General features: G+C 52.7%; 1 protein-coding gene across 1 annotated transcript in view; it reads left to right on the forward strand.

Annotated features, from left to right (window-relative positions):
• LOC147664961 (CD5 antigen-like) overlaps nucleotides 1–7,018 on the forward strand; it is a gene marked incomplete at its 5' end in the record, with an annotated part of 443,582 nt that extends 436,564 nt beyond the window's left edge. Inside the window, 2 exons of the mRNA XM_086949857.1 lie at nucleotides 166–198; nucleotides 6,419–7,018. Coding sequence (XP_086805983.1) covers nucleotides 166–198; nucleotides 6,419–6,927 — 542 coding nt within the window. The remainder of the gene's footprint in view (nucleotides 1–165; nucleotides 199–6,418) is intronic.
• Nucleotides 7,019–13,284: the final 6,266 nt, after the last annotated feature.

Below are 13,284 nucleotides of genomic sequence, written 5' to 3' on the forward strand. Positions count from 1 at the left end.
GGACAGGGTGGTAAATACGGTAATGCCTCCCTGGAAGCCTCCCAAGAAGGTCGGTGGTGCAAGTGACCATAGGAATACAGCTTGTTAATGTTTATATTACCAGCATGAAACTGAGGAACAATGTAAAAAATAATATCTTGTTATGTTTCTCTTTTATCTTTGCAGAAAGTCGTATTTTTGACCCAACAGTCTTCAGAGGTACATCTATAATTTGTTTTGCATCCTTGAATATAAATCTTTAGTCCCCTCTCTGCCAGGTTCAGTTTGCACAAACATAGGTAACAAGTGAGACTTGTTACACAGAAGAGCTATATTACAAATGCTCTATGTCTAGAGAGACCAGTACAAAGGCCAGAAGTGGGATTGGCATCTTTAAAAAATACTTCTTACCTCCTCACTAGTTATTTTGGCCTTTTTGTGCGCTGAAGAAAGAACGGCGGATGGGCACCGTCTCAGAATATGAGATCAGGTGAGACTGTATGTGCAGCGGCTCGAGGGGGGTTCCTAGCCACTAAACACACGATCCCCTCGCAGGACAGTAACATGAGACTTAAGGTACAACTGCCCACACATTACCACACTAATCTGCAGCACATGCACCTCAGTACAACTTGTCTCTGATGTTAGCACAGACCTGTTTGTAGGTTTGTCCAGAAGTTTAATATGCGTCTAACTCATGGGGTACTGGCGCTTGGATAGGAGCGCAAGCGGCTGGACCGGGCGCCACTTGTGGGCAGTTGGTGGTAAATCACATTGGAGGGTTGCAAAAAATATGAACATAACAAATACACATAATAATGTACACAATAATATGCATATTATTATAAATATACACATTAAAATAAACACTTACCTGACCCTGCCACTTGATGTTCCGAAGCACATCCATGTTGTTCTGCAGCACGTCCTCCGAGCAGGAAGCCCACAGGCAACTCTCTCATTCAATCAAGACACTGTTCCCATGCTGTTAAGCAGCATGAGTAAGGTGTCTCGTTTGGCTGGAGCAGGCTAGCTCCATGCTCCAAAAGGCACGGTAGGCCGTGTCTGCTCCCCAACCCAACTATCCAAGACAGCCGGGTTGGAGGTGGTTGAATCGCACATGTCAGTTTGGCCGTAGCAAGGTTGCCAGCCAAACCAACACGCTCAGTTCAAACTTACGTGGCCACTCCTCACTGCTGTCAATCATTGGCAGGAGTGGCGCACTGGCCCCGCCCTGCCATCGTACTCTGATGGCAAAAAGCATCGAAACTAAAATGGGAATAAAATCATTTCATTACCATTTTATTTTCAACTCTTTCTGCCCAGCGTGTGGGGTGCGAAGATCCTCTGCTCCCACGAAGGAAGCACCGCTGGTGCCCCTGCACCTTCCTCACCATTGATTGCTGCCCCTCTTTTACCACTGCACTAGTACAAGAGTGCTGCCGGGTGGGACCGGTGCTACTGCAATGGCTGCACCATTGAGACCTACGCCTCTGCTCGCACTGCACAAGCGTAGCCAGCTGGGCCCAGTGCCACTGCACCTGCTGCACTATTGAGACCTACGCCTCTGCTCACATCGCACAAGCATAGCCAGATGGGCCTGGTGCCACTGCACCTGCTGCACCATACAGACCTACGCCTCTGCTCACACTGAACAAGTGTAGCCAGATGGGCCCGGTGCCACTGCACCTGCTGCACCATACAGACCTACGCCTCTGCTCGCACTGAACAAGTGTAGCCAGATGGGCCAGGTGCCACTGCACCTTCTGCACCATACAGACCTACACCTCTGCTCGCACTGAACAAGTGTAGCCAGATGGGCCCGGTGCCACTGCACCTGCTGCACCATACAGACCTACACCTCTGCTCGCACTGAACAAGCGTAGCCAGATGGGCCATGGGCCCGGTGCCACTGCACCTGCTGCACCAAACAGACCTACGCCTCTGCTCACATCGCACAAGCGTAGCCAGATGGGCCCGGTACCACTGCACCTGCTGCACCATACAGACCTACACCTCTGCTCACACTGAACAAGCGTAGCCAGATGGGCCCGGTGCCACTGCACGTGCTGCACCATACAGACCTACACCTCTGCTCGCATTGAACAAGCGTAGCCAGATAGGCCCGGTGCCACTGCACCTGCTGCACCATACAGACCTACGCCTCTGCTCACATCGCACAAGCATAGCCAGATGGGCCCGGTGCCACTGCACCTGCTGCGCCATACAGACCTACACCTCTGCTCGCATTGAACAAGCGTAGCCAGATGGGCCAGGTGCCACTGCACCTGCTGCACCATACAGACCTACGCCTCTGCTCACATCGCACAAGCATAGCCAGATGGGCCCGGTGCCACTGCACCTGCTGCACTATTGAGACCTACGCCTCTGCTCACATCGCACAAGCATAGCCAGATGGGCCCGGTGCCACTGCACCTGCTGCACCATACAGACCTACACCTCTGCTCGCACTGAACAAGCGTAGCCAGATGGGCCTGGTGCCACTGCAACTGCTGCGCCATACAGACCTACGCCTCTGCTCACACTGAACAAGTGTAGCCAGATGGGCCCGGTGCCACTGCACCTGCTGCGCCATACAGACCTACACCTCTGCTCGCATTGAACAAGTGTAGCCAGATGGGCCCGGTGCCACTGCACCTGCTGCACCATACAGACCTACGCCTCTGCTCGCACTGAACAAGCGTAGCCAGATGGGCCCGGTGCCACTGCACCTGCTGCGCCATACAGACCTACGCCTCTGCTCGCACTGAACAAGCGTAGCCAGATGGGCCCGGTGCCGCTGCACCTGCTGCGCCATACAGACCTACGCCTCTGCTCGCACTGAACAAGCATAGCCAGATGGGCCCAGTGCCACTGCACCTGCTGCACTATTGAGACCTACGCCTCTGCTCGCATTGAACAAGCGTAGCCAGATGGGCCCGGTGCCACTGCACGTGCTGCACCATACAGACCTACACCTCTGCTCAAACTGAACAAGCGTAGCCAGATGGGCCCGGTGCCACTGCACCTGCTGCACCATACAGACCTACACCTCTGCTCACATCGCACAAGCATAGCTAGATGGGCCCGGTGCCACTGCACCTGCTGCACCATACAGACCTACGCCTCTGCTCACACTGAACAAGTGTAGCCAGATGGGCCCGGTGCCACTGCACGTGCTGCACCATACAGACCTACGCCTCTGCTCGCACTGAACAAGCGTAGCCAGATGGGCCCGGTGCCACTGCACCTGCTGCACCATACAGACCTACGCCTCTGCTCGCACTGAACAAGCGTAGCCAGATGGGCCCGGTGCCGCTGCACCTGCTGCGCGTTACAGACCTACACCTCTGCTCGCACTGAACAAGCGTAGCCAGATGGGCCTGGTGCCACTGCACCTGCTGCACCATACAGACCTACGCCTCTGCTCGCACTGAACAAGCGTAGCCAGATGGGCCCGGTGCCGCTGCACCTGCTGCGCCATACAGACCTACACCTCTGCTCGCATTGAACAAGCGTAGCCAGCTGGGCCCGGTGCCGCTGCACCTGCTGCGCGTTACAGACCTACACCTCTGCTCGCACTGAACAAGCGTAGCCAGATGGGCCTGGTGCCACTGCACCTGCTGCACCATACAGACCTACGCCTCTGCTCGCACTGAACAAGCGTAGCCAGATGGGCCCGGTGCCGCTGCACCTGCTGCGCCATACAGACCTACACCTCTGCTCGCATTGAACAAGCGTAGCCAGCTGGGCCCTGTGCCGCTGCACCTGCTGCGCCATACAGACCTACGCCTCTGCTCGCACTGAACAAGCATAGCCAGATGGGCCCAGTGCCACTGCACCTGCTGCACTATTGAGACCTACGCCTCTGCTCGCATTGAACAAGCGTAGCCAGATGGGCCCGGTGCCACTGCACGTGCTGCACCATACAGACCTACACCTCTGCTCGCATTGAACAAGCGTAGCCAGCTGGGCCCTGTGCCACTGAATATGCTGCGCCATACAGACCTACGCCTCTGCTCGCACTGAACAAGCATAGCCAGATGGGCCCAGTGCCACTGCACCTGCTGCACTATTGAGACCTACGCCTCTGCTCGCATTGAACAAGCGTAGCCAGATGGGCCCGGTGCCACTGCACCTGCTGCACCATACAGACCTACGCCTCTGCTCGCACTGAACACACGTAGCCAGATGGGCCCGGTGCCACTGCACGTGCTGCACCATACAGACCTACGCTTCTGCTCGCATTGAACAAGCGTAGCCAGATGGGCCCGGTGCCACTGCACCTGCTGCACCATACAGACCTACGCCTCTGCTCGCACTGAACAAGCGTAGCCAGATGGGCCCGGTGCCACTGCACCTGCTGCACCATACAGACCTACGCCTCTGCTCACACTGAACAAGTGTAGCCAGATGGGCCCGGTGCCACTGCACGTGCTGCACCATACAGACCTACGCCTCTGCTCACACTGAACAAGTGTAGCCAGATGGGCCCGGTGCCACTGCACCTGCTGCACCATACAGACCTACGCCTCTGCTCGCACTGAACAAGCGTAGCCAGATTGGCCCGGTGCCACTGCACCTGCTGCACCATACAGACCTACGCCTCTGCTCGCACTGAACAAGCGTAGCCAGATGGGCCCGGTGCCGCTGCACCTGCTGCGCGTTACAGACCTACACCTCTGCTCGCACTGAACAAGCGTAGCCAGATGGGCCTGGTGCCACTGCACCTGCTGCACCATACAGACCTACGCCTCTGCTCGCACTGAACAAGCATAGCCAGATGGGCCCAGTGCCACTGCACCTGCTGCACTATTGAGACCGACGCCTCTGCTCGCATTGAACAAGCGTAGCCAGATGGGCCCGGTGCCACTGCACGTGCTGCACCATACAGACCTACACCTCTGCTCGCATTGAACAAGCGTAGCCAGCTGGGCCCTGTGCCACTGAACATGCTGCGCCATACAGACCTACGCCTCTGCTCGCACTGAACAAGCATAGCCAGATGGGCCCAGTGCCACTGCACCTGCTGCACTATTGAGACCTACGCCTCTGCTCGCATTGAACAAGCGTAGCCAGATGGGCCCGGTGCCACTGCACCTGCTGCACCATACAGACCTACGCCTCTGCTCGCACTGAACACACGTAGCCAGATGGGCCCGGTGCCACTGCACGTGCTGCACCATACAGACCTACGCTTCTGCTCGCATTGAACAAGCGTAGCCAGATGGGCCCGGTGCCACTGCACCTGCTGCACCATACAGACCTACGCCTCTGCTCGCACTGAACAAGCGTAGCCAGATGGGCCTGGTGCCACTGCACGTGCTGCACCATACAGACCTACGCCTCTGCTCGCACTGAGCAAGCGTAGCCAGATGGGCCCAGTGCCACTGCACCTGCTGCGCCATACAGACCTACGCCTCTGCTCGCACTGAACAAGTGTAGCCAGATGGGCCAGGTGCCACTGCACCTTCTGCACTATTGAGACCTACGCCTCTGCTCGCATTGAACAAGCGTAGCCAGATGGGCCCGGTGCCACTGCACCTGCTGCACCATACAGACCTACGCCTCTGCTCGCACTGAACAAGCATAGCCAGATGGGCCCGGTGCCACTGCACCTGCTGCGCCATACAGACCTACGCCTCTGCTCGCACTGAACAAGCGTAGCCAGATGGGCCCGGTGCCACTGCACCTGCTGCACCATACAGACCTACGCCTCTGCTCGCACTGAACAAGCATAGCCAGATGGGCCCGGTGTTGCTGCACCTGCTGCGCCATACAGACCTACGCTTCTGCTAACACTGAACAAGCGTAGCCAGATGGGCCCGGTGCCACTGCACCTGCTGCACCATACAGACCTACGCCTCTGCTCACATCGCACAAGCATAGCCAGGTGGGCCCGGTGCCACTGCACCTGCTGCACTATTGAGACCTACGCCTCTGCTCACATCGCACAAGCATAGCCAGATGGGCCCAGTGCCACTGCACCTGCTGCGCCATACAGACCTACGCTTCTGCTAACACTGAACAAGCGTACCCAGATGGGCCCGGTGCCACTGCACGTGCTGAATCATTGATAGGTGCACTGCTGGTCAAACTGCACTGGATCAGGTGCGGTAACTCCGGTCAGGCCTGGTGCCACTGCACTGTGCTCATCTGAAGAGGTTTGTCCCTCTCTCACACAGTTCAGATGTTGAAGCCCTCAGTTAATGTGAGGGACACGTCATTGTCAGGTGCTTTTAGAGCCTTATTTACAAGCCTCTTGTGCCGCTGGAGTTACTTTTTCCCATATTAAAAATGACGCATCGATGGTGCAAGGGGCTTGATAGTCGCCCCATAGTTTTTTAATATATTTTTCTCTGCCTGCAAATTCTGCGCATTATTGGAAGTGTTGACAAGTTTTGTGAGTGGCCTGATGATGTTCTCTGTGTCTCCACAGCGCCCCTGTCGGTGGATCCGAAGGCTGCAGACGGGACCCTCCTCATCACCAGTGACGGGAAGGATCTCCGCAACTTCAACTTCGGCACGGAGCGCTGTGTCCGCGGGTCCACGGGGGTCACCTCCGGGAGGTGGTACTGGCAGGTGAACATAGACCGGGCAGTGATGGGCCCGACTGGTTATTATGATGAGCTACTGTTCCAATGGAGTCTGGGGGTCACCAGCGCCTCAGTGAACACAAGGCTACAGCTCTTTCGTGTCCCCCAGAATGGCGTCTGGATCCTCACCCAGAGGTGGGCACAGTATTATGTTTTCGATGAAACTAACAAAGAGCACCTTTTTCCTGGCGTGCTTTACAAAGTGGGCCTCTTCGTGGACTACGAGGAGGGGCTGGTGTCTTTCTACAACGCCCAGAATAGGAGGCACATCTACACCCACACCGCCACCTTTAAAGAGAAAATATATCCCTACATCTGCCTTGGGCCCGAAAGACGTGTCTCTCTGCAGTAATCACACAAAGGTTAAACATGCGTGTGTGATACATTGTTTCTTTTTCATGATATTTTCAAATCTCAATGAAGTCAAAATACTTGAAGCTGCTGACAAGGGCAGTTCTATTCAATAAAAACAAACAGCTTTATCTAAAAGCAAGTTAAACAAATGTGTCTTTCAATCTTTCTGAAACCGAAAGTGACCTGATTTCAATTCGAACATCTCGCTGAGATTAAAAGATGAACGTGGCAGCCGAGGTCAGAGGTTGTCGCAACCCGAGTGTGTCCTGGGCCCCGGATAAAAGAAGGAAATGAGGCCCCTGAACACTGTTTGAACTATGAAATAGAGCAGTAACCAGGGCTTCTGGGCCCCGGTGCCACTGCACCTGCTGCACAATGGAAGCTAGACTGAACCCCCAAGCCAGTGTGTCCAGGGTCCAGTAGCAAGGAAGGAAATGAGGCCCCTGAACACTGTTTGAACTGTGAAATAGAGCAATAACCAGGGGTTCTGGACCCTGGTGCCACTGCACCTGCTGCACAATGGAAGCTAGACTAGACCCCCAAGCCAGTGTATTCTGGGTCCAGTAGCAAGGAAGGAAATGAGGCCCCTGAACACTGTTTGAACTGTGAAATAGGGCAATAACCAGGGGTTCTGGACCCTGGTGCCACTGCACCTGCTGCACAAATCGAAGCTAGACTAGACCCCCAAGCCAGTGTGTCCAGGGTCCAGTAGCAAGGAAGGAAATGAGGCCCCTGAACACTGTTTGAACTATGAAATAGAGCAGTAACCAGGGCATCTGGGTCCCGGTGCCACTGCACCTGCTGCACAAATCGAAGCTAGACTAGACCCCCAAGCCAGTGTGTCCAGGGTCCAGTAGCAAGGAAGGAAATGAGGCACCAGAACACTGTTTGAACTGTGAAATAGAGCAATAACCAGGGGTTCTGGAGCCTGGTGCCACTGCACCTGCTGCACAATGGAAGCTAGACTAGACCCCCAAGCCAGTGTGTCCAGGGTCCAGTAGCAAGGAAGGAAATGAGGCACCTGAACACTGTTTGAACTGTGAAATAGGGCAATAACCAGGGGTTCTGGACCCTGGTGCCACTGCACCTGCTGCACAAATCGAAGCTAGACTAGACCCCCAAGCCAGTGTATTCTGGGTCCAGTAGCAAGGAAGGAAAAGAGGCACCTGAACACTGTTTGAACTGTAAAATGGAGCAGTAACCAAGGCTTCTGGGTCCCGGTGCCACTGCACCTGCTGCACAATGGAAGCTAGACTGAACTCCCAAGCCAGTGTGTCCAGGGTCCAGTAGCAAGGAAGGAAATGAGGCACCAGAACACTGTTTGAACTGTGAAATAGGGCAATAACCAGGGGTTCTGGACCCTGGTGCCACTGCACCTGCTGCACAAATCGAAGCTAGACTAGACCCCCAAGCCAGTGTATTCTGGGTCCAGTAGCAAGGAAGGAAATGAGGCACCTGAACACTGTTTGAACTATAAAATGGAGCAGTAACCAAGGCTTCTGGGTCCCGGTGCCACTGCACCTGCTGCACAATGGAAGCTAGACTGAACCCCCAAGCCAGTGTGTCCAGGGTCCAGTAGCAAGGAAGGAAATGAGGCACCAGAACATTGTTTGAACTGTGAAATAGGGCAATAACCAGGGGTTCTGGACCCTGGTGCCACTGCACCTGCTGCACAAATCGAAGCTAGACTAGACCCCCAAGCCAGTGTATTCTGGGTCCAGTAGCAAGGAAGGAAATGAGGCACCTGAACACTGTTTGAACTATAAAATGGAGCAGTAACCAAGGCTTCTGGGTCCCGGTGCCACTGCACCTGCTGCACAATGGAAGCTAGACTGAACCCCCAAGCCAGTGTGTCCAGGGTCCAGTAGCAAGGAAGGAAATGAGGCACCTGAACACTGTTTGAACTGTGAAATAGGGCAATAACCAGGGGTTCTGGACCCTGGTGCCACTGCACCTGCTGCACAATGGAAGCTAGACTAGACCCCCAAGCCAGTGTGTTCTGGGCCGAGGAGAAAGGAAGGAAATGGGGCCCCTGACCTCTCTTTTAACTGTGAAATAAAACAGCAATCTAGGCCTATTGATGGTGCCACTGCACCTGCTGCACAATGGAAGCTAGACTAGACCCCCAAGCCAGTGTATTCTGGGTCCAGTAGCAAGGAAGGAAATGAGGCCCCTGAACACTGTTTGAACTGTGAAATAGAGCAATAACCAGGGGTTCTGGACCCTGGTGCCACTGCACCTGCTGCACAATGGAAGCTAGACTAGACCCCCAAGCCAGTGTGTTCTGGGCCGAGGAGAAAGGAAGGAAATGGGGCCCCTGACCTCTCTTTTAACTGTGAAATAAAACAGCAATCTAGGCCTATTCATGGTGCCACTGCACCTGCTGCACAAATGGAAGCTAGACTGAACCCCCAAGCCAGTGTGTTCAGGGTCCAGTAGCAAGGAAGGAAATGAGGCACCTGAACACTGTTTGAACTATAAAATGGAGCAGTAACCAAGGCTTCTGGGTCCCGGTGCCACTGCACCTGCTGCACAATGGAAGCTAGACTGAACCCCCAAGCCAGTGTGTCCAGGGTCCAGTAGCAAGGAAGGAAATGAGGCACCAGAACACTGTTTGAACTGTGAAATAGGGCAATAACCAGGGGTTCTGGACCCTGGTGCCACTGCACCTGCTGCACAAATCGAAGCTAGACTAGACCCCCAAGCCAGTGTATTCTGGGTCCAGTAGCAAGGAAGGAAATGAGGCACCTGAACACTGTTTGAACTATAAAATGGAGCAGTAACCAAGGCTTCTGGGTCCCGGTGCCACTGCACCTGCTGCACAATGGAAGCTAGACTGAACCCCCAAGCCAGTGTGTCCAGGGTCCAGTAGCAAGGAAGGAAATGAGGCACCTGAACACTGTTTGAACTGTGAAATAGGGCAATAACCAGGGGTTCTGGACCCTGGTGCCACTGCACCTGCTGCACAATGGAAGCTAGACTAGACCCCCAAGCCAGTGTGTTCTGGGCCGAGGAGAAAGGAAGGAAATGGGGCCCCTGACCTCTCTTTTAACTGTGAAATAAAACAGCAATCTAGGCCTATTCATGGTGCCACTGCACCTGCTGCACAATGGAAGCTAGACTAGACCCCCAAGCCAGTGTGTCCAGGGTCCAGTAGCAAGGAAGGAAATGAGGCCCCTGAACACTGTTTGAACTGTGAAATAGAGCAATAACCAGGGGTTCTGGACCCTGGTGCCACTGCACCTGCTGCACAATGGAAGCTAGACTAGACCCCCAAGCCAGTGTGTTTGAGGTAATATAAATTTTATGGTCAAGTTATGTTCCCTAGCGCGTACCCCACCTACTCCATGTACGAGTTAAAGTGCATGTAACTTCCCTCCTGTACCAGCTATGAAGACGCAAATACATTTGCGTCCAACGTTAACTTGTCCTCTTTCAGACCCACCATGAATGGGTTAGATGGTCCGTTCCTAAGTATGCTATGCCAACGTCTTTTTGAAGTGCACTCCTACGTTTTTCAGCCTGGCTGAAAGTAGGCCCTGAATCTCTGCCACCGAGCCTCTTTTCTGGCTTCTGACTGCGAGGGCCCCTGCCCAAGCAGCCCCCGTACCCGTGAACTCTGACTTACTTCTAGCGCGGCCCTCCGTGCTCAGCTCAGCCTGCTGCCTGCCAAGATTGACTATAACCTTCGAGTTATCTGTTTTCCTCCCCGAAGATACATTCCAGCCTGCTAGCTTCAGTAAACATCCTTCCTCAGCTACAGGGCTAAAGGGCCGACCTGTCTCTATGCAAGTAATTCATAGCCTCCGTTGCCATGCTTTCATGGAAGGCCCCTCGCCCCACGCTTCTCATACAGACACTCAGGCGCTTATACACGCACTCACAGCAAGTATAGAATAGCTTCTGCTCTAGAGACCTCTCTGCCCAGATAGCTTAGTTCCTAAACATCAGATATCAGATATGATAGAAGCACAAGTTGATCTGACATGCCAGACTTCTGTCTCTTTCCGTCAGTGTAAATGTCAAGTCCCCTGCACCACGTCAATCACACGTCATGCAGCTGCGCGCGCATCCAAGCTTCCGATTTCTGCTGACATTGCAACATTCTGTTAGCACCACCCCTTGGTGCCACCCACTTGCGTCACCTATCAGTGACGTTTCTAGCACACACCTCTAGTTTACGCCTAGTTTACGCCTCTTGATGATGTACTAGTACCACGTGTATACTGTTATCTCGTCTTCTCTCAGCTGTTACGCCTCTTACATTGAACATTATGATGTAAATCAAGTATATAAGCTATGTATTGTCAATAAACGAGAGCGCGCTCATCTATCCCTTCTGACACCCTGTGTGGTGATCAGAACATGATATCCTGATTCCTTTATGAGGAATAAAACCCTTAGAAACTCTTACACCACGGACTCTGTTTTCCTTCATTCTGATTGAGTTATTATTAATTAAGTACTTACCTGCATAGAAATTAAGAGAGTAAATTAATTATTTACGTCATTTTGGCGCCCGAACAGGGACCCCTCCCCCACCTCACGCGCCGGAAGGTGCGTTGCAATCCGTGTCCCCTGCCATCAGTTAGACGGACTACACGTGTACTGGCAGGATTTCCTGCATCCCCCTCTGACACACGGAGGTGACGAAGACTGCGATCAGTGCCCAGACGAGGCGGTGAGGAGTGCGGAGGATCCCGACCAGAGCCCAGCCGAAAGAAGCAAGGTCCGAGGTGTGAAGAGGCCCACCAGTTTTCCGAAGTTTTCCGAAGTTTTCCGAAGTTTTCCGAAGTTTTCCGAAGTTTTCCGAAGTTCCGAGTCGAGTCCAGTCGAGTTTTCCGAGGCCTTCTGTTTTCCGTGCTTCCCGGTGAGTACCATTGCTGGGTCGTATCTAGACGGGTTTGGGTACGCAAGTCCGGTCTGCACTGTTTTTAGGCAGTGTATCTGTACTGTTTAGCAGTATATAAAGTATTCCGAATTTCTGCACTGTTACAGCAGTGTATCCGTATCGTTGAGCGGTACATTCAGTGTAGGGGGTATCTTTATGTTTTCATGTGGTTAATGTTGTGGTATGAATGTGATTGTTTTGTGCATTATTGTGTTTTTCTTGTTTAAATAGTTACAGTCGAAATTAAGTATCAAGGATCAAGCATTTCAGTATCAAGTAGGCACAATGCCGTTTTTCAACAAATTAAAGCAGATAGGAACTAGGAAAGGGATGTTAGAGGAAGAGATTCCAATCCCCCCTAGGGACACTCCAGGTAATTTCATGTATAATAAGCATGGCATAGATGCCATCCTGTATCTAGAGTTATGGACCGATTATACCAAGCACCTAGAGGAAAGATACCGATGGCCAGTTAACGGAACATGGGATGCCGAGTGCATCATAAAGGTAGAAGAAGTATTACGGAAAAAGAAAGCCAGACAATCTCAGAAAGACGCCATAGAATTTTGGCGTAAGGAATCACGTAAGCGTGCTGATAGAGCACTCCGTAGAGAAGACAGACTTAAAGAATCAGAAAAGGCCCAAGAAAACGAATTAGTTACTGAGGGAATTCGAGTAAAATTAGAACAAATAGATCGTATCCAAAATAGCCAAGTGAACAACATGTATCTTTTGGCCAAAGGTACCCCTGACGCCATTTCAGAAATACCGAAAAATTTGCCGTCACCATTAGTTCCAACTAAAGTAATGCATAAGACTACTAAAGACATATTCCTAAATTCATACCTTGAAGATGTAGCTCCAGCTTACACCAATCTGCCTGTTCGTGCCCTGCCTACTGACAGGGCCGGGGGTGGTACTCCTCCCCCAGATCACGCTCAGCCGACACCGAAAAAGACTAGTTCCGTTCCGCCAGCTCCGCCACTTCCCGCACCTAAAACTGATTTGCCGAAACCACTTCAATCAGATCCTACTAAAAGACAAATTCAGATACTGACTACACACAGAGATAATGCCCAAGCTTCCGCTTCAGGAGGTGCGACCGCGGGTCTCCAGACCCCGCCACCGACTCACAGATTCAATCTCAGAGGTATGCAGAGTCCTCTTACGCACAGATCCCCCCATTCCTCTAATTCATCCCGCCTTGACGCATTAAAAGAAAACATGTCAGTTTGTAGATATGACCCAGAACCTGGAAAGGACGACTTAATGATATTGGCATCATTACGGTTAAGATCTGCTACTGATAGTTTGTTATGTTATGCAGGAATGAAGGAGCGCCTAGATAGAATATATGAGTTCGTTCAAACGGGAAAGGACCCCGACAGTATTAAGGATGCCATGGAGAAACAGAAAGTTAACATGCAAGCACTGATACTACGATTTTTCATAAATTGTCTAATA

This window comes from Lissotriton vulgaris, unplaced genomic scaffold (assembly GCF_964263255.1).
Source record: "Lissotriton vulgaris unplaced genomic scaffold, aLisVul1.2 SCAFFOLD_1173, whole genome shotgun sequence".
NCBI lineage: Eukaryota > Metazoa > Chordata > Amphibia > Caudata > Salamandridae > Lissotriton > Lissotriton vulgaris.